Source organism: Cricetulus griseus, chromosome 6, assembly GCF_003668045.3.
Source record: "Cricetulus griseus strain 17A/GY chromosome 6, alternate assembly CriGri-PICRH-1.0, whole genome shotgun sequence".
Classification (NCBI taxonomy): domain Eukaryota; kingdom Metazoa; phylum Chordata; class Mammalia; order Rodentia; family Cricetidae; genus Cricetulus; species Cricetulus griseus.
The window spans coordinates 47827697-47854810 of record NC_048599.1 but is presented as its reverse complement, the minus strand read 5'-3'; the positions used below and the strand labels follow the sequence as shown (position 1 = coordinate 47854810).

Here is a 27114-nt window from a genome sequence, read left to right as displayed (position 1 = left end):
TATTTCATGCCAAAATACGACTTTGAGAAATTTTCCTAATTGTTCCTAAATGTCAACCAGTCAGAAACCAAGCCATACCTACTGATGCAATCCTGTAACTTTTGTCTTTAAGAAACTAGCAATAGACAGGGAACTTCACTCCCTCTGGAGGCTGCTGCATTGACTTGCCAGACAGGGTCCCTTTCATGGTTGGATGAACCAATAAAACCTTGCTTTTACAGTTCAATTGGCCTGTCTCCCTGGTGGTCTCTGAGGATCTTTGAAACTTGGGCACAACAGTATAAAGACAGTAAATTGTAGTTCTCTTTGCTCCCATCTCATCCATTCAGTGTTTGGGGGTTTCAGTATTACATATACTATTTTGGGATGAATAATTTGTCATTTGTTCAATCCTCTCTCACACTTGTTTAAAATATATTTTCTTCCTATATGACCTAGGGTCTTATCTATACCAGGTTGACATCAAATTTGCTATGTAGCCAAGGATGACCTTAAATTTCTAATCCTCTGGGCGTCCACCTCCTTAATGCAGGGATTAAAAGTATGGGGCACCACACCTAGTTTATATGGGGCTAGGGATTGAACTGCAAGCTTTGCTTGGTTTTGGTTTTTGCTTTTTTTTTTTTTTTTTGGAGACAGAGTTTCTCTGTGTAGCCCTAGCTGTCCTGGGGCACGCTTTGTAGATCAGGGTGGCCTCCAACTCAAAGATCCTCCTGCCTCTGCTTCCCGAGTACTGGAATTAAAGGCATGCACCACCACTGCCTGGCTGAAGCACTGTTTCCAATGTGTATACCTCTGCTTCACTGTGAGACTGGAAAGCATGTTGGCTCCTTGGAGCAAGACCTCCCTGAGAACACAGGTCTGTCTAACTTCTCTAGACTAGCAGTAGTTCCCTAAAGTCAAGCGCCTGTGTATTCCCTCAGACCCTGAGGATACTAGGAGTCCTTCCTAACACAGTAGGAATCTCTGTGAGTTCAAGGGCAGACTGGTCTCCAGAGTGAGTTCCAGGACAGCCAGGACTGTTACATAGAAAAACCCTGTCTTGAAAAAACATAAAAAAAAAACCTCAAAAAACATTTTGTTTTGTTTTTATAGCATAATGCAATCAGTTTTGAAATTCCTATAAAAAATCAGTGGTAGAGGGGGTTGTGTGGAGAATGACTAGAGCACCTGGAAGAAGTAAGGATAGTAAAGATAATCGAGAAAAATGAGAGATTAATTCTGGCCAACCCTGGAAATTGTCTTCTACTAAACTTTTCTTCTAAACCCACAGAAAGGAAATATCCATTGTATACAAGGACGAATGCTGCCAGGACTCAAGCAAAAAGGTTCTGGGGTGAGAGAAACTGCTCACTGCATAAAGTGCTTGATACACAAGGACGTATGAGCCCATGTTAAATCACCAGCACTCACGTAAACTAGATGTGTTGGCATGTGCCTGTAACCCCAGGGCTGAAGAGGAGACGGGTGGATTCTAAGGGCTTGCTAGTCAGTCGGTGTAGCCAAACAGTGAGTTCCAGGTTTAGAGAGACATTGTCTCAAAACACAAAGAGGGGCAGAGGAAGACACCTGAAGCTGACTGTTGGTCTCCACAAGCTCACACACAGTCAAGTACATGTACACACACAGGCAGGCACATGCAGGCACGCAAGCACAGAAAGAAATAAAGAGAAAGGAAAGAAAAGGAAGGAAGGAAAGGGGAAAGGAAGGGGAGGAAGAAGAAGAAAAAAAGGAAGGAAGAAAAGGAAGGAAAGATGGAAGGAAGGAAGGAAGGAAGGAAGGAAGGAAGGAAGGAAGAAATAAAAAACAGGCTTAGAGCTAGATATGGTGACTCAGGCCTTAATTCTGGCACTCAGGAGGCTGAAACAAGGAGACCATCATGAGTTCAAGGCCAGCCTAGGTACACAGTACATAGTGAGATCCTGTCTCAAAACAAAACAAAACAAAACACCTGGCATAGTGGGCCAAGCCTAATACCAACACTTGGGAGACGAAGGCAGCAGGAGAGCAGGGACAGGCAGCTGGGGATATGGGGCTGTGTCTTAAAAGTGGGCTCCAGACTCAGACAATCTGGGCTTGGAATGCAGCTCTTTCAGTTACTAGTTGTTTCTTGGACATGTCATTAGACTTCTTGCTTCTTTGTCATCTATAAATTATGAACACTAGTAGCATTTATTATGTGTTATGCTGATATGGAATAAAGAAGCCAGGCCAGGCAAAACTCTGAAGTAGTACTGCACCACAGAGCTTCCTGCCATAGGCAGCCACAGTTAACTCTCAATTTTGTTTGTGTTTTATTAGTGTACATTTACATTACACTAGCTAGTTGAGAGCAGTCTTAGAACAATGCCTAGCTCCAGGGATAGCTGATGATGGTTAAGATTATGGTGGACTTGGCATCTCACCTTTCTCCTCTTTTTGGAGAGGTTCCTGGGTTAGGAGGCAGCTGCAGAAGCCTACCTCCTCTAGATGGCCGACTACCTCCTCTAAATGGCTGACTACTAGGCAGGATGATTTTTGTTTTTTTAAAGATTTTATTTATTATGTATACAACATTCTGCTTCCATGTATATCTGCACACCAGAAGAGGGCACCAGATCTCATAATGGATGGTTGTGAGCCACCATGTGGTTGCTGGGATTGAACTCAGGACCTCTGGAAGAGCAGTTGGTGCTCTTTAACCTCTGAGCCATCTCTCCAGCCCCTAGACAGGGTGGTTTTTCACCTGGGGAATCTAAGCCTTGGTGCCATGCCACCAAGACCCACTGTACTTGGCGCCTACAGGATGACCCCTGAATTGCAATGTCTAGAGAGACTCAGAATGTGGAGCCCTGGCCCCTTGGCAAGGCTACAGGGCATGACAGGTTATCCCAGTTAACAAGTGTGACCCTTGTGAAGCGTGCATGCTATTGTCATTTCTGCTCTTTCTTTGCTGTAGATATGGCTCGTATTTCTTTTTAAAGCTACTATTCAGTAATGATACTTGCCAGCCAGGAAACATTAAGTATCGAGAGTGTAGCATCTGGGGATTTGAAAAACTGTTTTCTGAGAGAATCAGCTCAATGTCTTCATTCCTTTAAAAACACAGAGAAGCAGAGAAGACCAGGGTTAATTCAGACTGTCAATGTTAACCTCTCCACACATGTATGCATTTGTTTCCTGACAAACAATATGACAATTAGTTGTAGGCATAACAGCTGACTTCTAAATACTTCAATATGCATCTTCAAAGAATAGTTTCTCATAGCAGAGGCAGTCAGATTTCCGTGAGTCTGAGGACAGCCTGGTCTACAGAGTGAGTTTCTGATCATCTAGGGCTACATAGAAACCCTGTCACACAACAAACAAAACAAAAACTGCCAAAAAAAAAAAAAAACCCACAACAAAAAGAATACTTTTTCTTTTTTCTTTTTTGTTTTTGTTTTTGGAGACAGTTTCTCTGTGTAGCTTTGGAGACTATCCTGGCACTCACTCTGGAGACCAGGCTGGCCTCGAACTCACAGAGATCCGCCTGTCTCTGCCTCCCGAGTGCTGGAATTAAAGGCGTGCGCCACCAACACCCGGCAAGAATACTTTTTCTTATAGGACCACAATATACTATTACATCTGAGGAACTTAGTACTATGATCAGCAATTCTACAAATGTAGAATTTCAGGTCCTACCCATGACTCAGAAACTTTTTTTTTTTTTGACAGAAGGTCTCATGTAGCCCAGGCTGTCCTTGAACTCACAAAATAGCTGAGGATGACCTGATCCTCCTATCTCTACTTCCTCAAGAGCTGAGACTACAGACATGTACTACCAAGCCTGGTTTATCTGGCGATGGCCATCAGTACCCAGGTGATGCTGTCTTTACTAACTCATAGCAGAGAGGCGCACAATATCAGAACGTCATGTTACTGTTTTGGCTATTTAATCATTTGGTCAACACAGTGCCTGCCAGATCTTAAGAATGTAAAGTGGGGGCTGGAGAGTTGGTTCCAGCACCTATTATTCTTGCAGAAGACCTGAGTTTCATTCTAGGCTTCCATGGTGGCTTACAATCATCCATAGTTTTTGTTCCAGGGGATTTAATGCCCTCCTCAGACCTTCCCAGGCACTAGTACCCAGTACACACAGTCATGTCTCAGCCCTCCACATTATGTCTGTGTGTGTAGCTAGGGACTAGATATACGGTGTTGCACCTACTAGCAAACATGCACCACTACACCCAGCCTTTTATATGGGTGCTGAGGACCAACCTGGGTCCCTCACGCTTGTATGGCAAATACTTTACTGACTGAAATATTTCTCTGGATAAGAAAACAATTATTTTTTTTACTTTTTTTTTTTTTTTTTTTTTTGGTGAATGTACACCTGAAGTTGACCTCTGGCTTCCATACACATGCCCACAGAGAAGAATCTCCCCAATGCTGCTTAAAGTATGTGTACATGTGTGGCCATGGTTATGTGTGGAAGTCAGAGGACAGCTGTAGGAGTCAGTTCTCTCATTTACAATGTGTATTTCAGGGATCAAACTCAAGACTGCCCAGCTAGGTAGCAAGTGCTCTTGCCTGCTGAGCCAACCTGCCTGCCCCTCAGCTGGTTTTTGTTTTTAAGACAAGGTTCTCGGTTGTAGCCCAGACTGGTTTGAATTTGAATTCATCTTGGCTTCCCAAATGCTGGGGACTCATGAGTGTACATCATGCCCAGCATTTTTTTTTTTTCTGAGACAGGGTTTCTCTGTAACTTTGGAGCCTGTCCAAAAACTCTCTCTGTAGACCAGGCTGGCCTGGAACTCACAGAGATCCGCCTGTCTCTGCCTCCCCAGTGCTGGGATTAAAGGAGTATGCCACCATTGCCCAGCCCTCCAGCATTTTTTTAAATGCAAAAATTTATATGGTTTGAAAAACTGAAATGATTGTATTATATTCCTTTGAGTATGCCAGCAGAGCAAATCATAGTTATATAATGAGCACTTTTTCTCTCTTGCAAATTCTCTATTCTTAGTTTGCAGTGTGGACCAAGACCTTGAAGTAAAGAGAGCTTTTTTTTCTTTTTTCTTTTTAAATTTTGAGACAGGGTTTCTCTGTGTAACAGTCCTGGCTGTCCTGGAACTCGAATTTGTAGACCAGGATCTGCCTGCCTCTGCCTCCCAAGTACTGGGGTTAAAGGTGTGCACCACCAACGCCCAGGAGTCATTTTTCTGTATTCTCTATGCCATCTCTCTCACATCTTAGCACATGGACCACTGGAGACAGTCCTGGCTTCTATTCTTCAATGTTTGAGAAAGAATCTGTCAAAACAAAGTAACAAAATATCTCAAAACATTATAGGAAGGTGATAGATGGGGTTCTCTTGATTATCTTTATATAATAGAGTTAATTTACTTTAGTTAAGAAGGGAGTGGTGGGGATTGACTTTAATCCCAGAGTCTCATAAGCAGAGGCAGGAGGATCTCTCTTGAGTTCTAAGTAAGCCAGGGCTGCAAAGAGGGACCCCATGTCAAACAAACAAAAACAGGGCTAGAGAGATGGATTAGCAGTTAAGAGCACTGGCTGGTCTTACAAAGGACCCTGGTTTAATTCCCAGCACCCAACAGGTAGGTCACAATCACCAATAACTGTAGTTTCTGGGACTCTGACACCCTCTTCTGGCCCCCTGTGGGCACCAGGCATGCATGTGGTGTACAGGCACGCACGCACGCACGCACGCGCGCGCGCGCACACACACACACACACACACACACACACACACACAGGCAAAACACCTACATACATGGCAGTTCATTATTAGTACTGTTAGTATTTGTGTGTGTGTGTGTGTGTGTGTGTGTGTGTGTGTGTGTGTGTGTGTATGTGTACACATCAGAGCATGTATGTGGAGCTAAGAGGACACCTGCAGTAGTCAGTTCTTCTCTTCTACCATGTGTGTCTGAGATATAGTGAAAGACCCTGTGATCCACCCAGGTGCTATATCTGGAAAAGAAGTTGGGCACAAGAGTAAAGTCTGCACAAGTTTACCTTGTAACAATCCCATTTTCTGCAAGAATGAAGGCTGCAGTAGGATTGGTAGCCCTGATGAGGGTCTGCAGCTGAACAAGGAGAGGGTGCCTCTGTTCCGCCGTGTGACTGGTAAACACCACATTATTCACCAGGCCTGAAGAATAAAACCAAAACATATCAGCCTTCAGAATCTTGACTGGGCTGCAGGATCACACAAATGTAGGCCTCTGCTCCTTCCACTGACTGTCTTTTTCCTCTTCCAGGAACTGCCACATCTTAAGAGTATTTGTGTTTTTTGGCATTTGTTTTGTTTTTGAGACAGGGTTTCACGCTGTAGCTCTGGCTGCTCTGGAACTTAACTATGTAGACCAGAACAGACTTTAACTTGTGACCTCCCTGCCTCTGCCTCCTGAATGCTAGGATTATAGATATGTGCCACATGGCTGGCCTTTTGCTTTTTGAGACATGGTTTTACTAAGATGCAGCCTAAGCTTGCTGAAAACCATTGTGTAGTCCAGTGTGGTCATGAATTCACAATAATCCTGACTCAGAACCCTACATATTGGGATTATAAGTTTGGGCCACCAAGCCTGACTGCTATTCTCTTTTTCACCCTCTCATATTTATTACGTGTACATGCACTGTAAAAACTGGCATGAGTTGGCACTCTCCATCCTCCATGTGGGGACAGAAAATGAATTCAGCTCATCTAGGCCTGGTAGAAGCACCTTAACCACTAAGCCATGTCATAGTTCCCCAAACTAATTTAGCTTCTCTTAATTCAATTTTCTGGCTGTTACTTGTAGTTCTTGATCAAAGAGATTTTCAGAATCCCTTACATTCAACCTTATCAGAAACTGGTGCCATCTGCCTTCAGCAGCTCAAACCACAGACATTTATTCACCACCAAGCAGTCACTACACATTAAGTGCTGAACAACTATATCTTCAGAGTCATATAATCCCAAGATCAGTGTTGACACAGATATTCATACAGTGACATGGTAAAAAGGGGGAGCCAATGTAAGAATCTGTACAATGGTTAACAATGACACCATTCCACAACTTTTATAAAAATGTAAATTAACAAAACTATGGAGAATTTAGTAAGCAGCAAAGTTATTCCCACTCTGGCATAATCATACTTCTTTCAAATTTGTACTTATTTTCGCAGTTAAAAATATAGTTTATAAGATTTCTATTGATATAGGCTATTTCTGCTATAAAATTATTTGCCTTTTGGGAGTAGGACACCCTAGAAATCACGATGTAACTAAGGTTGACCTTCAAGCTCTGATCCTCCTGCCTATATCTCTGGAGCTCTGGATTACAGGCTTGTACTGGGTTATGGGATGTTAGAGATCAAACTCAGCACTATCAACTGGAGCATATCTAGAACCTCTTTAATTGCATTTTTAGTGAAATTTTATTATTATTATTATTATTATATTATTATTATTTTGGTTTTTTGAGACAGGTTTTTCTGTGTAGTCTTGGCTGTCCTGGAACACTCTATGCAGATCAAGCTGGCCTTAAATTTATAAGAGATCTATCTATTCAATAATTTTATTTATATCGTATTGTGAAATGATAGAGAGATGTCTCAGTGGCTAAGGTCACTTGCTGTTCTTGAATAGGACCCAAGTTGGGTTCCCAGCACGCATATGATGGTTCACAGCCATCAGCAGGCATGCACATGGTACACAAACATACACACATGCAGGCAAAGCACTCACAGAATAAAATACAATGAAACCATTCAAATATGTACCAAACTAGAAAATAGTAGCCCCATCCTCTGCTTTTAAGAGTTATCAAGGGGATGGAGAGATGGCTCAGAGGTTAAGAGCAGTGGCTGCTCTTCCAAAGATCCCAGGAACCACATGGTGGCTCACAACCATCTATATATAATGAGATCTGGTGCCATATTCTGTCAGGCAGGCACACATGCAGGCAGAACACTGGGTACATAATAAAGAAGTAAATCTTAAAAAAAAAAAATTATTGGCAGGTGGATCTCAGAAAGCTCGAGGCAGCTTGATCTACAAAGCAAGTTCCAGGACAGCCAGGACTGTTATACAGAGAAACCCTGTCTTGAAAAACCAATCATCATCATCATCATCACTAGCTGGGTGTGGTGGTGCAAACGTTTAATCCCAGCACTCAGAAGGCAGAGGCAGTTGGATTTCTGAGTTCTAGGCCAGCCTGATCTACAGAGTAAGTTCTAGGTTAGCCAGGGCTAGAGAAACCCTGTCTCAGACAAAAACAAAATTATCAGACTTAGCTAATTGTATTTTGTCTATACCTGACCCTTGCCCATCTCTTGCTCCTCTCTCCACTGTGGGGAGCTGAAGAAATCCTGAGTGAATGTGTGTCAGTGACTTGAACATGGCCATGCTGAGGAACCCAATGCCTCAGACCCAAGAGAATGACAGGCCTTCTGTGGGTCAGGTTCAGGGGAATGGCAAAGTCTTCCTCTGGCCCAAGTATGGCTGTTACAAAAGATTAATCATTAATTAAAAAGTTGACTGTAGCCTCAAATTGCTTCTGTAGGGTGCTCCTACCAACGTTAACTAGCCCACCTCCTCCTTCAGCTGTATACAATAAAAGATCTGAGTATCTTGGTTGCTAGTGAATGTCTGTCAGAACTCATGGCCACCAGATCCCAGCTTTTCTGTATGTTTATCTGTTCTTTCCTCTTTCTCTCCTTACCCAAGTCAGGTTTCTAAGATCCAGGTGGCCAGGTCCTGGTACCTACTGCATGATTTTTTTGAAGCCAATCTCATAAATCTAAATATTTCATCTAAAAGTATTTCACTGTGTATCTCTGAAAAGGACTCTTTAAAAAATGGCTAACAAGGGGGTTGGAGAGATGGCTCAGAGGTTAAGAGCACTGACTGCTCTTCCAGAGGTCCTGAGTTCAATTCCCAGCAACCACATGGTGGCTCACAACCATCCATTATATGATCTGGTGCCCTCTTCTGGTGTACAGATGTACATAGAAGCAGAATGTTGTATACATAATAAGTAAAGTCTTTTTTAAAAAATGGCTAACAAAGGGGCTGGAGAGATGGTTCAGTGGTTAAGAGCACTGGCTGCTCTTCCAGAGGACCTGGACCTGGGTTCAGTCCCCAGCAACCCACATAGCACTTAAAGATTGTCTGTAACTCCTGTTCCAGGTAAACACAGACAAACATGGAGGCAATAACAATGCACATGAAATAAAAATAAATAAAGTATTTACAAAAAGTGGCTAACAAAATTGGGCAGTGGTGGTGCATGCCTTTAATCCCAGCACTCGGGAGGCAGATCTCTGTGAGTTCCAGGCTAGTCTGGTCTACAGAGTGAGTTCCAGGACAAGCTCCAAAGCTACACAGAGAAACCCTGTCTCCCAAAACAAAATAAGCAAATAAATAAATAAATAAACATAAAATATCCAATCTATGTGTAAAATTTCTGCTTCAAGAATATTGTGCTTTTTATATTTTAAAAAGACATATTTATTTCACTTGCATGTATGTATATGTACTATGTGCATAACTGGTGCCTGCAGAGGTCGGAAAAGGGTGAAGGATCCCTTGTAACTGGAGTTACAGATGATGGTGAGCCACCATGTGGGTGCTGGAAATCTAACCCAAGTCCTCTCAAGAACAGTCACCTCCCCCTCCCCAAGATGGGGTTTTTCTCTCACACACCACACACACACACATTTAAAAATGTATTTTAATGTGCATTGGTGTTTTTAACTGCATGTATGTCTGTGTGAGGGTGTCAAATCTTGGAGTTATAGACAGTTGTGAACTGCCACATGGGTGGGTGCTGGGAAATGAACCTGGGTCCTCTGGAAGAGCAGTCGTACTGTTAACCAGAGTCATCTCTCCAGCCACCGCCATTTTATATTTTGAAAGGTTTTCGTTTAAGTGTATGCCCCTGCATGAATTTATGTGCACCAGGTGTATGCAGGAGCCCAAAAAAGCCAGATGTTAGGTCCCTGGAACTGGAGTTAGAGGAGGTTGGGCGCCACCATGGAGGCTCTGGCAACTGAAGCTGGTACCTCTACAAGAGCAATGAGTGCTAGTAACTACTGAGCCAGCTCTCTGGCCTCTCTTTTAATTTTTAAATTAATGTGCGCGCGCCTGTGTGCATGCGTGCATGTGTGTGTGTGTTTCATGTGTGCAGTGCTCACGGAAGCCAGAAGGTGTTGTATCCGGGCAGTTACAGATGGTTGTGAGCCCCACCAAATGGATGCTGGGAACCAAACTTGGTTCCTATGGAGAGTAGCAAGTGCTCTTACCACTGAACTATCTCTACAGCGTATTTCTTTTATTTTAAAAGGCTCACACTCCAAAGACTACTCATATGCCCTTTCCATCCAAAACCTTTCATGTTAAGATAGACTTTCCTCTGCCAGTGACAGAGACGCCTCCGAATGAGGGGGCACTGGTGGTGCCTGTGTATCGACACTATATTTAGAAGGTCACTATGGAGGCTGCAGAGTAACATCATGGCCTGGCCTAGAAAACCTGATGCCAGATCTACATCCACACCTTGGTGCAGTCACAGGAAGCCATGGGAGCCTTTGGAAACAGAATAAGTGGAGGTCAGAAGGCCATACCCAAAATGTGGCACCAAATACAAGCAGATGGAATCCCTGAAGTCTCAGGACATTCTAGGATTGACAGACAAGGGAGCCAGACCCTGTAAGGTAACTGTGAGGTTACCATGGGCAGAAGAAAAGAACAGTATGATGGGCCTTGTAGTGAGGAGGCAGGAAAAGCCAGCAGATCTGTAGACGCCTGGAGACTATGACATTTCCTCAGCCAAAAGAGGCAAACCACACTAGTATAGACCTGCCCTTCCCAGTCATGTGTGCCAGGGTCACAGGCACAGTCCTGGCCTGCCCCTTTTCTTGCCCAGGTTGTGGGGCTCTATTAGATGAACCCTGTCTAATGTTCTGCTTGCTATAGTGTACTGTATAGACTAATTTTGTAGGGATGGGATGCTAGGTCAGGAACTGGGTACAGAAAAAGGACTTTACTCCATAGCAAAAGGATTATCTCCAGCATTCCTTAGTCCAGCTATGTAAACTGCCACTTGCCAAGAGGAAATGCCATCTGAGAGGCAAGGAGAGCCCTAGTCTGGCACGCAGGCCAAACAAGCCACAGTGAGGAGTTCCACCTTATTAGGGCCAGAAGTTCTTTCTGCTCTGTTTCAAAAGTGAACACCAAGACTGACCAAGCTAGGCTATAGGCAGGCAGTCTAGCTTGGCCTGTTCGCAAGAACAGAGAAACACCTTTGCTGTCTGTTACCCTAGACTGGGCTAAAGGCTTTCAGCAGCCCAGAAACTACCTTCTTTTCTCTATGCACACTTCTAAAACCAAGCAGGCAAAACACCTTCATTTGCTTTGAGTCAGCATTATGATGAGTCTCTGCTGGCATTAAATGCTGCAGAACAGTAAGCACAGAAACTGCTCCCTGTCACTCAGGTTTCCGTACGTAAGACATGTCACCTCGGGCTACAACACAGTCCTTTCTCACTGTAAAATGGTCCCTGGTTGTTGGGGCTGGGGGAGAACCAGGGAGCCTGAGCCATGAACAAAGGGGCAATAAGTTCCTTCAGGACATGAAGAACTTGTCTCCTGGTTACAGATCCCCCCTTCCAAGACAGTCTCCGAATCTCTCACGAGAAGGGAGACACTTGTTTCATTTTTGTTTTTTGATCTCCCGCCTATACAAGGCAAGCCAAGTCAGCCAGTTCAGAGTCCTGAAGGCCCAGATACAAATGGAAGATAATTTACCAGGGTACTACAATTCCTGAGTTCCTTGACACTCAGTGGGGCAGAATATGGGGTATGTGGCAGTGCACGTCTTTAATCCAGCACTAGAGAGGCAGAGGCAGATGGATCTTTGTGAGGCTAGCCTGGTCTATACACAAAGTTCCAGGACAGCCACAGCCTGTCTCAGCCTGGAAGGATGAACACTAAAAAAGGTTTTCTCATTGAGAGATAGCTGCCCAGGGCTGCTCCAGGTTCATGGGTGATGAAGACAGATCATTTCCTCAAGACTCTCTGTCAGGGGAACCTAACTGTCTGTACTTATGTGTCACAAAGAAAAGTGGAAGATGCTGAGGAGAGAGGCTCCAACACTGACAGGAAGAAGGAAGGGTCAAGGACGGTCAACACGCTTTTTGTAGGTTGATTTGTTCCACTTTTGTTAGTTTGTTTTTCAAGACAGGGTTTCTCTGTGTAACAGCTCTGGCTGTCCTGGAACTCAATCTGTAGATCAGGCTGGCCTTGAACTCAGAGATCCACCTGCTTCTGCCTCCTAAGTGCTGGGATTAATGGCGGGCACCACCATCAGCTTGGCTGTTTTGTTTTTTGAGATGTAATCTTACTCCACAGCCAAGCCTGGAACCTGTGATAATTCTCCTGCTTCAGCCTCCTGAATGCTTGGATTATAAGCATGAGCCACCGGACCCAGTTTGTTCAGCAAGTACTACCAGCCAACCAAACACTTTCTCCATTTTCTTGGAAGTTATCACTGTCTGAGTCAGCCTTTATTTCTCAACTGTTAGCTCTAGGAATCTCTCAGACTTCCTCTATCAAGACTAGTGGCCTTCTCAGTCCTCAGGCTTATTTTTCAGCAAACCACAGGGTGTTGCCTGGCAGCATGTCTTTAATCCCAGCACTCAGGAGGCAGAAGCACTGGATGGATCTCCATGAGTGCCAGCACAGCCTGGTCTATAAAGCAAGTTCTAGGACAGCCAAGGCTACACAGAGAGACCCTGTCTTAAAAAACTGAGAAAGAAAAAGAGAAAAGGGAGAAAGGGATGAAGGAAGAAAGGAAGGAAAAGGAAGGACGACAGGGCCTCACCCAGGTGTAGTGGCACACTCCTTTAATGACAGCACTTGGTAGGCAGAGGTAGGAGGGTCTCTGTGAGTTCCAGGCCAGCCAGGGCTACAGAGATATCCTGTGTCAATCACACACACACTCTCACACTCACACAGGAAGACAGTCTCACTATACAACCCAGTCTATACAACCCACTATACAACCTACTACTCAGTCTGCCACTGCTACCCTCTGAAAAAAAATTGCAGTTCTGTTTCTTTCAGACAGGGTCTTTATAGCCCAGGATTGGCCTGGAACTTACTATGTCTGACTTCTACACAGAGATCCACCTGCTGTACTAACTCAGTCTCTTCAGACATTCCTGTTGAGGACACTAGTGCCCTTCACACTTGCAAAACTAATATTTTTGTTTGTTTTGTATTTAAATTGTCCTTCCCTTGAGGTCTCTGCAACATTAAACATGGCTGATTTTTCTGTTCTTGACATCTGAAGCTCTGCTTCTCCTGCTTCATCTTCTGTCTCTGGGATTTTCTAATCCCTTCACATCTCTGGCCTTCTAACTTCTACAACTTCACATCTGGATATTGGCTTTTGTTTTTGCTCCTGGCTTTGAAGCCTAGAACCAAGGACCAGAAAGCCTCCCGCCTCCCATATTATCTCCTGTTCCAGTGTCTCTCTTGTGCTTTCTATTCAAGGACAGCTATCTTCAGCTTTCCTAATCCCCTGAAGTAGAAAGCAGAGCCATTCTGAATAGATCTTTTCCAATTTATGCCCTACGATTACTTTGTCAGCAGGTCCTACTAACCCAACCTAATCCAATCCATATGGATTCGGCATTATGGAGGGACCCAAACAACCTTCATTCCATTTTTCTGCTACTGAAGGCAAGCATGACAGCTTATACTAATCCAGCACTTGGGAGGTAGAAGCAGGAGGGTCAGGAGTTCAAGACTAGCCTGTGCTACATAGCAACTTAGTGACTTGAAGCCAGGTGGGAATTCATGAGATTCTGTCTCAAAAGAGCAAAGGGGGACTGCTACCACCTGGTATACCAAGTTCAACAACAACATTCCTCCTTGGCCTCATGCTTGGCATGCCAGCTCAGCTGCCTGCCAAGACAGCTCTGGTGTGTTGTTTTCTGTTGTCCCTGTGGACTGGCAAAGGGATCAGCAGGGCACAAGTATGCTGGGGACAGGGAACTGTTTTCTTCTACCAGATGCTCACTGTGCTGATTCAGGAAGCTCACCTCCTAAGCATATCCCCGGTCAGCCCCCTCACTCCCCCAGGAAGCTCACCCCCCCAAGCATATCCCCAGGCAGCCGCCCCTCCCCCATGCATATCCCCTGATAGCCCTAAGTATCTCAGCATCACTGCAGGCAATTTATAATTTATTCTGGCTCTCCAGGACTCCTGATGACCTTGTTGATCCAGAGGTTCCATTTACAGTTCATCAGCAGCAAGGCTAGGGCAGGTGTGCTGCTGCTGGGGGAGCTAGTGCATCAAAAGAAAAGTTTCTGAGCATGTGTGTCTACCCAGCAGACACAAGGAAGTCGTCAAAGTTTTCCCTGGACCAATTTTGTACGTTGTAGATTGAGAAAAACCAACTGTATCTGAACAGAGTGAGATGGGCATATAAACAGGAAGTAAAACACACTGCTTACCTTGTGAACACTGGTCAAGACATTTGGGAAAGAGAAATCTAAAGAGAAAAAAAAAAACGTATTTCAAAACCATTTATTTCAGTCATCATTATTTCCCACAAAAGTATGAATCTGATCATGCAAGTGCCAGATGGAAATGAGCACTGAGAGAGCAATAGTTATCCAAGACATTCATAGCTTTGCACTGAAGTTAATGTCCCATAGAAATTCCTACATAGCAGTTGGGCACTCAGAAGGCAGAGGGAGGTGAATCTCTATTGAGTTCCAGGCTAGCCTGGTGTACAGAGTAAGTTCCAGGACAGCCAGAGCTACAACGAGGAACTCTGTCTTGAAACACCAATAAACAAACAAACAAACAAAAACTAAACAGACAAATAAAAAACAACCTCAGCCCAAGCCGGTCTTTTAGAAAAATACACTGCTGGGACTGGAGAGGTGGCTCAGAGGTTAAGAACATAGACTGTTTGTCCAGAGGACCCAGGTTGGATTCCTAGCACCTAGGTGGCAGCTCACAGGCAGATATAATTCTAGTTCCATGATTTCCCACATCCTCTTCTAGCCTCCATGGACACTGTGTACATGTGGTATGCATACTTAAATGTAGGTAAAACACACATACACATAAAAATAAATCTTTCTAAAAATAAAAGATGCTTTTTTGAGTGAAGGAAAATGTTATCAGTTATAGCCATCAAACTCTACTAGGGGCCTTCAGTGTCAAAGCTTCCATGGTTTTGTTTTATTTGTAAAGTTATTTAGTTTTTTAGATTTATTTATTTATTTATTTATTTATTTATCATGTATACAGTGCATACTAGAAGAGGGCACCAGATCAAATTAGAGATGGTTGTCAGCCACCATGTGGCTGCTGGGAATTGAACTCAGAACCTCTGGAAGAACAGTCAGTGCTCTTATCCCCTGAGCCATCTCTCCAGCTCTATTTATTCTTTTGTTTCTATGTTAGTGTGAGTATGCCTGTACATGTGCTCAGCCACCATCTTGTTAGCACCATCATGCTTTTCTTTTCCTTCTTTCCTCCTTCTCCTTCATCTTTCTTTTTATTGTTGTTGTGTTAGACCCCCGAAAACTCAAGTATCCGGGGTCTCAGGCCAGGTTCGCGGTCACCCCAATCACCAGGCGGATTCGAGAGCTTGCTGCAAACTGCACGAGGCTTTATTGTAATTTAACGAACTAACCCCATGTTAGCTCGGGTCTTTCACCCACCCGCCATGGCAGACGGCTAGAAAAAGACGGCTCCTAAGGTCTCCCCAAAGATCTTATAGGGCAGCGTAAGGGGAGTGTCTAGGGGTACGCACAGGCTCATGATTGGTGTGCCTCCAGGCTTGGAGGGCTTGCCCTGTGTTGATTGGTCAACTGGTTGTTATGGCTCATAGGCCCTCCCAGGGTGGTTGCTATGCTCTCTACGTCATTGCTGTGCGCTTGTCCGTAAAGCACACCCAGGGTCGTAAAGCATAGCGCCACCAGCTAACTTCTGATTGGTTCCTTGTCACAAGACAGGCATCTGACCTCTAAGTGACCAAGGCAGGTATATGGCAAGCACATGTTCGGCTGTTATGGCTGCCAAAAGGGAAGCCGGTTCCTTCATTCCCCCATTTTCTTTTTTGTAAATTCCAATCATGGAATTGCTGTCTCTCTAGCATCCCCATCAGGGAGTGATAGATACTGTCATCCCCATGCAAGGGAGTTCCTTTTGACTTAGCATTTTAACCAGGGAAAATGGACGGCGAAATTCTTTTCCAAACTGCTTCCTGCTGACTTTGGGACGAAGTTAGGGACCCCAGAAGGTTGAAATGCTAGTCAAAAGCAAAAAGGAATTTAGGCAATGGGGAATTTATTAGGGGCTTCTGGTTAGCAGACACTGTTGCAGAGACAGGGGGTGTCCATATCAGCTGAACTGGTTCACATCCATAGCAAGTCTAGGGCTCGCAGTCTACTTAGAACAGCCTGTAGTTAGCAACTGATACTCAGATGTCAGCCAGAAGCAGAAACCTGTTTAAGACATGTTTAAACTAGGAACAGAGGTTAAAACTTATTTACTGAAGCCCACAGTGCAGAAAAAGCAGATATCTGGATATCTGTTTAAACAGCAGGAACATACTTAGCAAAAACTACAGATTTGGGCTATAAGCATGTACATTTTTCTTCTGTCCAGAGTGCCAGGTATGGATTGGACAGAGGTGCCTTTGGCCTGATGAAAAGCCCTTTAAGTTTGTACTTAGATGACAACCAAAATAAACTTAAAAACTTTGAGCTCGTGCCTGAACAGTAGATAGTTACTATTTTATCAGCTAACATACTGACTAGTCTATAGTGGATCTGACTGCCCGATGCTGTCAAGCTGACAACCAGTAATATTTCAGAGATCTGAGAAGGGTATATTTTATCCGAATCTACTAAAAAGTGACAGAAGCCAGTTAGAAGCCAGTCCATACCCAAGATTCTCCATTACCGCTGGAGGCAGGTGTCTCAAAGACCAGCAATCTTCGCCAGGCCTATACTGTGAGAGTTTTTTTCCTCTCTGTGGAAGAGGGACATGGAAAAGACTGACCTTGTTTTGTCTAGGCAAAGGGGTACAATCAATTTTCCAGTGTCCAGCAGCTTTGTCCACATTCTCGGCCAGGTTCTGGCAGGCGGCAGGTTTCACATCTGAGCATCTCGCTCACTGGTCCAGGTGCAGGAACTGAGGTGCCTCGTAATCTTCTTTGGAGACTTTGGGTCACTGTCAGGATCTGGCAGTCTGTCTGACATTATAAACTTTAAAGATAACAATTTAAATGCCATATTCTGAAGATCTCTGAAGCATTAGAGGTCTGTTTTAATTACTTGCCTTAAGCATACAAGAAGCACACAGGTGGCTAGGTAAAGTCTTCTTTTTGTAATTAATTTTTTAGTCTGACTGTAACTGGTTTTAACTTAGTAAAATGTTTGAAACAGCACAGCTGAACTTAAAACTGTATAGAGCTACCTTATATTCCTTAAAGAGTAGCTTAACTTCTTTCTGAGGCAGGGTTTTCCAGGACTTTGGAGCCTGTCCTGGAATTCGATATGCCGGACCAGGCAGGCCTTGAACTCATAAAGATCCATCTGCCTTACTCCTGAATGCTGGGATTAAAGGCGTGTGCCACCAATGTCTTAAACTTAAAGGCGTGTGCCACCTACACCCTGAGCTTAAAGGTGTGTGCTATCAACATCCTAAACTTAACTTCTGAAAACACAAACTGTAACAGATTAGCATCTTTTATAAAACAAGAACTTTACATTGTCAGGCTTTGCTTAGAAATAATTCTAAATTGAAGCTCTTTAAGTACAAACATTAATAAAAACAAACATTTGAAAACTGGTTTTAAAAAGAAATTTAAATTCCCTTAAGGTCTTTCTGTAATATATAGAAGCATTAACATTTTAAATCTTAACTGAAAACTTGTTTCTAAGATGGTACCTCTAATTTCCATGTGGTCACCTTTAGTCAAGATGGCGGTTTAAGTATTTTTTTAACTTTAGCAAAATGGCGACCAGTCAAGTCATGTGACCAGTTACAAAATGGCCGTAACTTGCTTTGCTTAACATGCTTAAGTTTATACCAGGAAATAGAACATTTTTAAAACAAGTATACATAATTTACTTGAGAAATAAACAGGACTTTTTAAAAACAAAATCAGCTTAATATGGTTAAAATTTTAACTTATATTACCATTTTTAAAATTTATTTGTAGACATGAGAAACCATAGCACAGTTTACATTTTTTTTAATTTGTAACAACCTTTTCTCTGACCTTCGACAACTTTTCTCTGACCTTCTATAACTTATTTTAACCCTCTATAACTTTTACCATTTGCTTTAACTCTCTTTAACCTTTTATTTTATTTTTTTGACTTTCTTAGACATTTTTAGACAATTTTTTTCTTTATTACTTAAGTCTTTTACATTTTTTTTTTTAGTTAACATAAAAATTTTGTCAAAGTCCCTTTTATAGTTCTTAATAACTTTAAGGCCATTTAGATGTCCGGATCAGGCCAGATAAGTTCATACGCTCTAGCTCCATGTGGCTCAAGGCAGAGAGACCTGGGGTAGGGGTGCTGCTGGTAACCCCAGACCCTAGGCCAATACAGGGGTGGGAAAAAGACTCCTGCGGCCCCCCTGCATACCATGTGTGTAGAGCACAAAGAATGCCGGGCAGCTAGGCAAATGGCAGGGACCCATGGGACCGGCAAGTGGGGATAGGGAAAGACTCACCTACATGGGCCAGGCTCAGCTGTAAGGGCTGCAGCAGTGGTTCGAGTTCAGAAAAGCAGCATCGGGGGACTCCAACATAACACATTCTAACCCGTGACACATGGCAGAACTCCTTTCCCGTGCCATGTGCTTAGGGCAACAAGAAAAGACCCCTGACCCATGCATGCCACGTGCATGGGCAATGTGGGACAGAAAGAGATGCTTAAGAAACACATAACACAAATGACAGCACATTAGACAGCACAAACATTAGACAGGACAAACCGCGGCAAAGAAATGGTGCCCCAAACCAAAATTACAACCAAACCTTGGACTTTCATCCAGGGTGGAACCAAGGTTCTCGCAAGTCTGCTTACCCTATGGTTCAATTACAAATTCTGCGCAGATCAAATACAAATTACAAATTCTGCGCAGATCAAATCAAGCAACCCTCGGACTTTCATCCAGGGCAGGACTTCAGGGTCTTCCCCAGAAGTCCGAATTACAAATACAAATTCTGCGCAGATCAAATACAAATCATGGCACCAAACAAAACAGCAAGAGACAAAACAAGAAACATAGAACATTGAACATATACAAGTTTCGAGCTCGAATCATCTTACCTCCAAGATCGAATCCACTCAGGTGAAGGGTGGTCGCAAATCGCGGACGAGCCCCCAAAATGTTAGACCCCCGAAAACTCAAGTATCCGGGGTCTCAGGCCAGGTTCGCGGTCACCCCAATCACCAGGCGGATTCGAGAGCTTGCTGCAAACTGCACGAGGCTTTATTGTAATTTAACGAACTAACCCCATGTTAGCTCGGGTCTTTCACCCACCCGCCATGGCAGACGGCTAGAAAAAGACGGCTCCTAAGGTCTCCCCAAAGATCTTATAGGGCAGCGTAAGGGGAGTGTCTAGGGGTACGCACAGGCTTACGCACAGGCTCATGATTGGTGTGCCTCCAGGCTTGGAGGGCTTGCCCTGTGTTGATTGGTCAACTGGTTGTTATGGCTCATAGGCCCTCCCAGGGTGGTTGCTATGCTCTCTACGTCATTGCTGTGCGCTTGTCCGTAAAGCACACCCAGGGTCGTAAAGCATAGCGCCACCAGCTAACTTCTGATTGGTTCCTTGTCACAAGACAGGCATCTGACCTCTAAGTGACCAAGGCAGGTATATGGCAAGCACATGTTCGGCTGTTATGGCTGCCAAAAGGGAAGCCGGTTCCTTCAGTTGTTGAGGGTCTTTTTATGTAGTCCTGTTTGTCCTGGAGCTCAATATGTAGACTCCGATGGCCTTGAACTCACAGAAATCCTCCTGCCTCTGCTTCCAGAGTCCTGGGACTAAAGGCATGCACCACCATGTCTGGCCTTGCCATGCTTTTCTGCTTTTCTTTATGTGCAAGCTATGATCTCAGTTCCTCTTTGATCTCCACTCCCACAAAGTGTTGGGGAAAACGGGTGGTAATGGCGAACACCTTTAGTCCCAGCACTCGGGAGGCAGAGGCAGGTGGATCTCTGAGTCTGAGGCCAGCATGGTTTACAGATTGAGTTCCAGGGCAGCCAGAGCTATACAGAGAAACCCTATTTTGAAAAAAAATAAAATAAAATAAAGAAGATGATTAAAATAAGAAAAAAAAGTTAAAATCCCAACTATTACAATGCTCCTCCTAGGAAGGGAGCTGACACTACTGAGTTAAATCAAGTTCCCATAAGGATGAGCAACATACGAGCACTTAGACAGGACTTTGATGTAATCTATTAGGAAAGGAGAAGACTAGGTTGGTAAGCAGGCTGAGTATATTGCCCAAGGCATTCCATGCAGTGGGTCTGAGGCAAGGTCTAGGTCTGTCTGGGTCCACAGAGCTCCATGGTTCCCAGAAAGAAGTCAGATGCTTAGGAGCAAACTTCATTCTCTTAACTGATTTCATAAAACAGCTGGACACATACCATTTGAGCCAAATTTGGCGAATCCTATTTTAGGCTGCGAGTCCAGTTCTCTTCTTGACTTTCTCATACTTTCTTAAGATTCCTAGGAGGAACCCTCGTGTGCTACCAGCAAGGCCAAAAGACTAGGAACAAAACTGAATCACCTGCTGCACAGCAATACCTTCCTGGAAGTGTCTGTGTCTCTAAGTGCTTGTGACTTTGGATGCAATCACTTAGGCCCTTCTTGGGCCCTGCCTCCTTTCTCACTGAAGCCCATGGCAATCCTCAAAGATTTCCCATAAGGCATCACATCCTATCCAAGGCTAGACACGAAACCTCTGACATGGGAAGGGGCCAATAATGCTGATGTAAAAGCTAGAGGAGACAAGTATTTAGAACATGGACTTGTATGTTGCCTTAGTTACCTTTCTACTGCTGTGATAAACCAAGGCAACTCAAAAAAATTGTTTAATTGGCATATGGCCTCAGAGGGCTAGAGTCCATGATGGAGGAGCAAAGGTATGGTGGCAGGAACAGCTGAGAGCTTGATCCAAAAGTACATATTGGTCCAAAACCAGGAGGCAGAGCACTGTCAATCCTCCAGTCTTTTGAAACCTCAAAGTCAGTGACACTCCTCCTCCAACAAGGCCACATCTAATCCATTTCAAATAGTTCCATCAACTGGGGACCAGGCATTCTAAGATATGAGGCTGTGGCAGGTCATTCTAATTCAAACCACCACGTGTGTTATGTATGACTTCCTAAAAATGGAATGAAATTTCTCATAATTCCAATTAATATGGTGGCCTGCTTTCTTTCTTCCCTTTCTTCTTTCTCTTTCTTTCTCCCTCCCTTCCTTCCTTCTTTCCTTCTTTTTGTTTTTGTGAGACATGGTTCCTCTGTGTAGCTTTGGCTGTCCTGGAACTCGCTCTGTAGACCAGGCTGTCCTTGAACTCACAGAAACCCACCTGCCTCTGCCTCCCAAGTGCTGGGATTAAAGGCTTGCATCACCACCACCACTGGTGCTTTCTTCTTAATCTAACCAAAAGCTACTGATGTTCCTTTTTTTGCTGTTTGAGACAGGGTTTCTTGTAGCCTAGGCTGGCTTCTGTCTTTAAACATTAACTCAGTTTAGCTTTACTTCTGTATTTAAATAATTAGCCTTATCTCCAGTTGTATCTTATTAAACTATGTCTGTGGTACACCTGTTGGCACACTCCTTTAAAGTTTGCTTATTTGTTTGTTTGGAGCCAAGGTCTTTCACTCTGTTCTAGTCCAGGTTGGCCATGAGCATTTACTTAGTCATTAAGTATTCCTTTCTTCTAACTAGTGATCCTCCTTGCTGAGGTAAACAAGCCTGGAGCAGCGCATAGATGAACAGAAACGGGTTAATTTAAATTTTAAGAGCTGTCTGGAGACAAGCCTAAGCTACTGGCCAACATGTGTAATTAATATTAAGTCTCTGTGTTTGTTATTTGGGGAGTAGCTGGGACAGAAAAGTCTGCTCACACTTCCTATCTCTGCTTCCTGAGTTCTGGGATTACAGGTATTTGGCCATCATATTTAGCTTTTATCAGATTTATTTACTTCCTCCTTCCCTCCCTTTCTCTTCCTTCGTTCTGTCCCCCTCTATCCTTTTTTTCAGTGTTTGGGATTGAACCAGGGTCCATTACATACACTTGGAAAGTCCCCAACCCCGAACTGCACCCCTCCCCCCACGCCCACAACAGATCTTTGATGAGCGCTTACTCTGCACCAAGCATTGAAAAGACTTGGCTCCTGTTCTCACAGAGCTGAACGAAGCCCGTCTTCCTTAATCTACTTCGTCCTGCTGTGCACCTTTTAGGACCTCATACAATCAAAGAGTAACGGGGTGTTTACCAAATACACCACGGAATGATGTCTTCTACAAGCCAAGGGTGTAAAGGATTGCCTCACTCTGCCGGGGAGGGAAAATCACTACAGTTCACTTCAACACCGCATCCTGGGCTGGACCAGGTGGTCTTAAGTCTCTACCTGTGCTCCATGTTGCAGCTCAGGGGCTCCACACACACGGTGACGGCACCAATGGTGAAGTAGGACTTGACATTTGGGTCTGGGTGAGCCTGCAGGGCCTGGACGACATCAATGACATCTGTGTAACTAAAGGAGAGAGAGCACATGGTTAGCTTCCTGGTTGGGGCTACAGAACGGAAGAGGGGAGCGCTAAGCGGCTGAGTGGCAGAGGGCTGAAGACCCAAGGCAGAAGCAGTTATGGAATTCCTCGGTGATACCTCACTTTGTGATTCAGAGACCCTAGAATCCACCATGTGCTTCTTCGCTCCCAAGTTCTTCCGGTTCCCCTAGAGGGGAAGAGTGGGTGGAAGAGCCAACCTAGTCTGGAGATAAGGAGCAAGTGACTGGGGCTCTGAGGGTGTTTTCTGGTCATGACTCAGGAGCTCCTGCCAGGCTGTGTTTCTTTAGTTCTTTTCCCGCCCCCAATTCACAAGGTCATCGGATCTGTCAAACACCATTTTCTAGTCCCATCTTCTGCCTGGACCTCCCTCCAGTCTTGATTTACAGAACCAGCCTTACATCATCACTTAGGAGCGAATGTGTTTGTAATCCAAACCCCCGAGCCGGTTCCTCCCAAGTTCCTGTTATTCTAAGCCCAGGGGACTTCTAGGCCAAGAGATCCGTGTCTGCTTTGACTCCATTTTTTCTTAGTCTTCAGCATAGACCCAGAAGAGATCTCTGCTCACACTCCCACTTTACCTAGGCCACCCCAATGGCCTGTCAGCTGCCCCCTACTGTTGTCCTGTCTCACAGCAAACTGTTCTCAGCACAGAAGCCAGAGGGATCCCTAAGCCCTCTGACAGATCACATTACTGCTCTGCTGAAAACCCTCTAGTGGTTTTGTCTCAGTGCAAAAGCCAACCCCCTTCCCGTGGGCCAGGCAGCCCCGTACATCTGACCTCTCACAGCGCAGGGGCAATGTCATCACTTATCCCATCCCTTTCTCTAATCCAACCACTTTGGCCTCCTAGGTCTTCTCTGAACATGCCTGGCATACTTCTACCTTGTACTCTGTTCCCTCAGGCTGGAATGCTCTTTTCCCCTGGCATCTGCCTGGCTGGCTTCCTTCCAGTCTCTGCTCAAGTGGCACCTGGTTGGTTTTTGCGGTGCTGGGAATTGAACTCAGAGTGTTGCACATGCAAGTTGAGTGCTCCACCACTGAGCCACGTCAAGTGGCACCCTATGGAGGCACCTTGAACCTTCACACACTGCAATACTGGCAATGTCCCTTGGGACCCCTTGTATCCCTCCACCAGTTTTCCTGCAAAGCGCTGACTGTCAGCTCCAGTCTCTCCTTGCTGCTTTGTTTTCTGCCTGTGCATCTTTGGTCCCATCTCATTTATTTGCTCACTGTATGCAGTACAGTGGCTCTTCAACGTTGCAGTCTCTGAAGGTTACAGCAATACAGATCAACAAATTGGACATTCAACTCCAGCAGACCTTGGAATGACTGATTCTAAGGGGCCTCTTCACCTTACAGAGGACAGCACCGTCCCAAGGGACCCAGACTATTATCAAAAAGTCTAAGTCTGAGCTGGGCGTTGGTGGCTCATGCCTTTAATCCCAGCACTCGGGAGGCAGAGGCAGGCGGATCTCTGTGAGTTCGAGGCCAGCCTGGTCTCTAGAGTGAGTGCCAGGACAGCCTCCAAAGCTACACAGAGAAACCCTGTCTCAAACCACAGACCCCCACCAAAAAAAAAAAAAAAAAAAGAAGAAGTCAGGGATATACTGATGAAAATAGAAGCTGGTTTTGAGAAATATGCCAAGTGTTATGGTAAATATCTGCAATCCTAGTACTCTATAGGCTGAAGCAGGAGAATCACAAGTTTGAGGCCAGCCTGGAACTACACAGTAAGATATAGTAAGTATCTTATCTATATAGTAAGATGAAAGAGGGAGGAAATTCTTGATATGAGGAGCCCTTTGGCATCTTCCTTTATCAACAACCTTAATAATGTTTAGTGCCAAGGAGTTAAGGAGTTGTACAAGCTAGAAAGCAGGTAACTATATATTACCTGTTGGCTCTAAAAAATGGGTCAAGTCTGTAAGTGTCTTAGTAAAGAGCCACAGCATTTAGCTGCTATTAGCTTTTTGGTTGTTGTTTTTTGAGACAGCCTTTCATATATTCCAGGTTGGCCCATCATGTCTGGGCTTAGCTGTCCTTCTGACTAGAGTCTATCAGGGTATCTACTGGTTTCCCTCATACCTTGTGGTATGACTGGGTGAATGTTGGGTCTATGCTTCATGAGCTGGTTCTTACAGAAGACCAGAAGCAGCTACATATCCAACATTTTTACAGACTTGTAGAGTCAGAGTCAACAGTATTCTCTGAAATAATGGATTATGGAAATTACCTTAGCTGTATATACTGACAAGCATGCAAGTTCTTTTCCAGGTCTCCACTCCCAGAGACCCTCATCTGGCAAGGGCAGAACAGAGGTAGTCTTGCTGGGTTGGCCCATCCCTCTGACTAGTAGAAGCAACAGAAACTCTGAAGAAAACAAGTGGTTTCAAGGCCCGATTCTCCCTTTGACGATTCCATGGCCAAAGGGCTGATAGGAAGGAAAACTACAGAGGGGTCAGACTACAACAAGGTTTCTCCGTCAGGAAGGCCCCAAGGGTGCACACTGCACCTGCCTCCCTTCCAGGACCACCATCCTAGCTCCTTCAGGTCCAATCATTACAACCAGGAGCCTAAACAGAGCTTTGGATCTGGACCTCTTCTTAAGTGGAAACAACTAGCCTGCTGGAAACATTAATTATTGTGAGAATAGCACAGAGCTTCTTTACAACCAAACACCAGAAACCAGCCCTGCCCCTGTTCTATTCTCCTGAAAACACATTCCTTTCTGGGCCCAGGTGATAAAGGATTTTCATGACATTCCTCCATAGAAGGCTGATGAACAGAAGTTCTCCGGAGCAGGAGCACACACTGCCAAATCTTCCTTCTGAGCTGGGGAGATGGCTTAGTGGGTAAAACATTTGATCTGCAAGCATAAGGATGTGAGTCTGAATCCTCAGCACCCAGGTAAAAAGAAGAGCAGGACATGGCTGTGTCCACCTGTACCCCTGTGTTCTAAGAGACAGAGACGGGAGAGCTGCCAGCCTAGCTCCAGTTTAGTGAAAGATGCGGACTCAAAGGAGTAAGACAGAGATCCAGCAAGGACACTCTCATACATACACATCTACAACACACACACACACACACACACACACACACACACACACCACACCCACCCACCCACCCCCGGGTGAGGGTAGGGAATCCATCTTCCCTCTGACAATAACAGTACTTAGAGAGACTTTAGGATTAAGGAGCCCACAATCACAGCTTGGCATCAGGCAAAAAGCAGACTCCAACTCAGCTGTACTATGAGCATTTCTCACTGTGGGTCCCAGGAAAGTCTTCTGAGATAGCCACTGGAGAATTGAGGGGGAGGGAGGCTTATAAACTACACAGGGGCCACATCTGCAATTCCAAAAGAGGAAGGAATAAGATAGATGAGGCCCTCATACCTAAATGGCAAGATTTAAAGATTATTATCTTTAATGAACTATTGGAGAATCTTTACCAGATTCCCCAGTTCCTCACTTCTTGAGATATTATAATATGGAAGCCAAAATCAAAACATGTGTAGCTACCAGTTACCCTTGGCCACAGTATGGCAACAGCACCCTGGCCTTTCTGAGGAGTGTTGCTGGCATGGGGCACATATAAAGTAACAATGATGACAAGGCCCTCATCCTGACTTCCATTCCCAGGTCTCCAACACTCACCCTTGTAATACCACCAGCAGTCTGGTCTTCTTGCGGATGTAAGCTGACTGGCGGGCAGAGCGGTTCTGCTGGGCCTCCAGGGCACTGGAAAGGTATTTTTGGAAGTGGGCAGCATGGAAACATTCAGAGCTGTCCATGATTTGTCGGTATACCATCCATCTGGAAGCAGCAAAGGTAATCTTGGCATAAGGCTACACATGGTCTTGGATTTATATGACCAGTACCCTCCTGCTGCCAATGACTAGGAAGAGAAAGCTAGCGTGGCATCACAGAAAAAGACAGCAGGAACTAGCTGGGTTAGAAGCCCACTATCTTGAAACCAAGGTCCTTTTATCTTTTGTAGGTAATCGCCTTCCACTGGGAAAAAAGACAGTGAGAATGACTTCTGACCTGGCAGTGATTTCCATGAGTAAAATGGCTTTAGTTTCATGCTTGGTAAAACTTGTAGGAAATGGGCAAGGTCAAGAATTCAGAATGTTTTAGAACAAGAGCCAGGAATGGTGGCACATGCCAGTAATGAAATGCCAGCATTCAAGAAGCTGAAGCAGAGAACTTCCAATGAATTTGAGGCCACCATCTCAAGAGAGACTGAGGCATGGGTGGAGAAGGAGCAGGAGAGGGAAAG

At 44.6% G+C, this 27114-nt stretch overlaps 1 protein-coding gene and 1 long non-coding RNA gene across 4 annotated transcripts in view; both read right to left on the bottom strand.

Annotated features, from left to right (window-relative positions):
• Positions 1-27114, bottom strand: part of C6H20orf194 (chromosome 6 C20orf194 homolog) — a 137477-nt gene that overhangs the window by 8567 nt on the left and 101796 nt on the right. For all 3 annotated transcript variants that reach the window (XM_027421772.2, XM_027421773.2, XM_027421774.2), the window contains 5 exons: positions 26490-26648; positions 22674-22799; positions 14498-14535; positions 6004-6139; positions 2988-3074 (listed from right to left, as the gene is read on the bottom strand). In XM_027421772.2, coding sequence (XP_027277573.1) covers positions 2988-3074; positions 6004-6139; positions 14498-14535; positions 22674-22799; positions 26490-26648 — 546 coding nt within the window. The remainder of the gene's footprint in view (positions 1-2987; positions 3075-6003; positions 6140-14497; positions 14536-22673; positions 22800-26489; positions 26649-27114) is intronic.
• On the bottom strand, positions 17033-19434 carry LOC113836395. Its single transcript, XR_003486521.2, has 2 exons — positions 18753-19434; positions 17033-17272 (listed from the first exon to the last, which is right to left on the bottom strand). It is a non-coding gene; the product is annotated as an uncharacterized LOC113836395 (long non-coding RNA).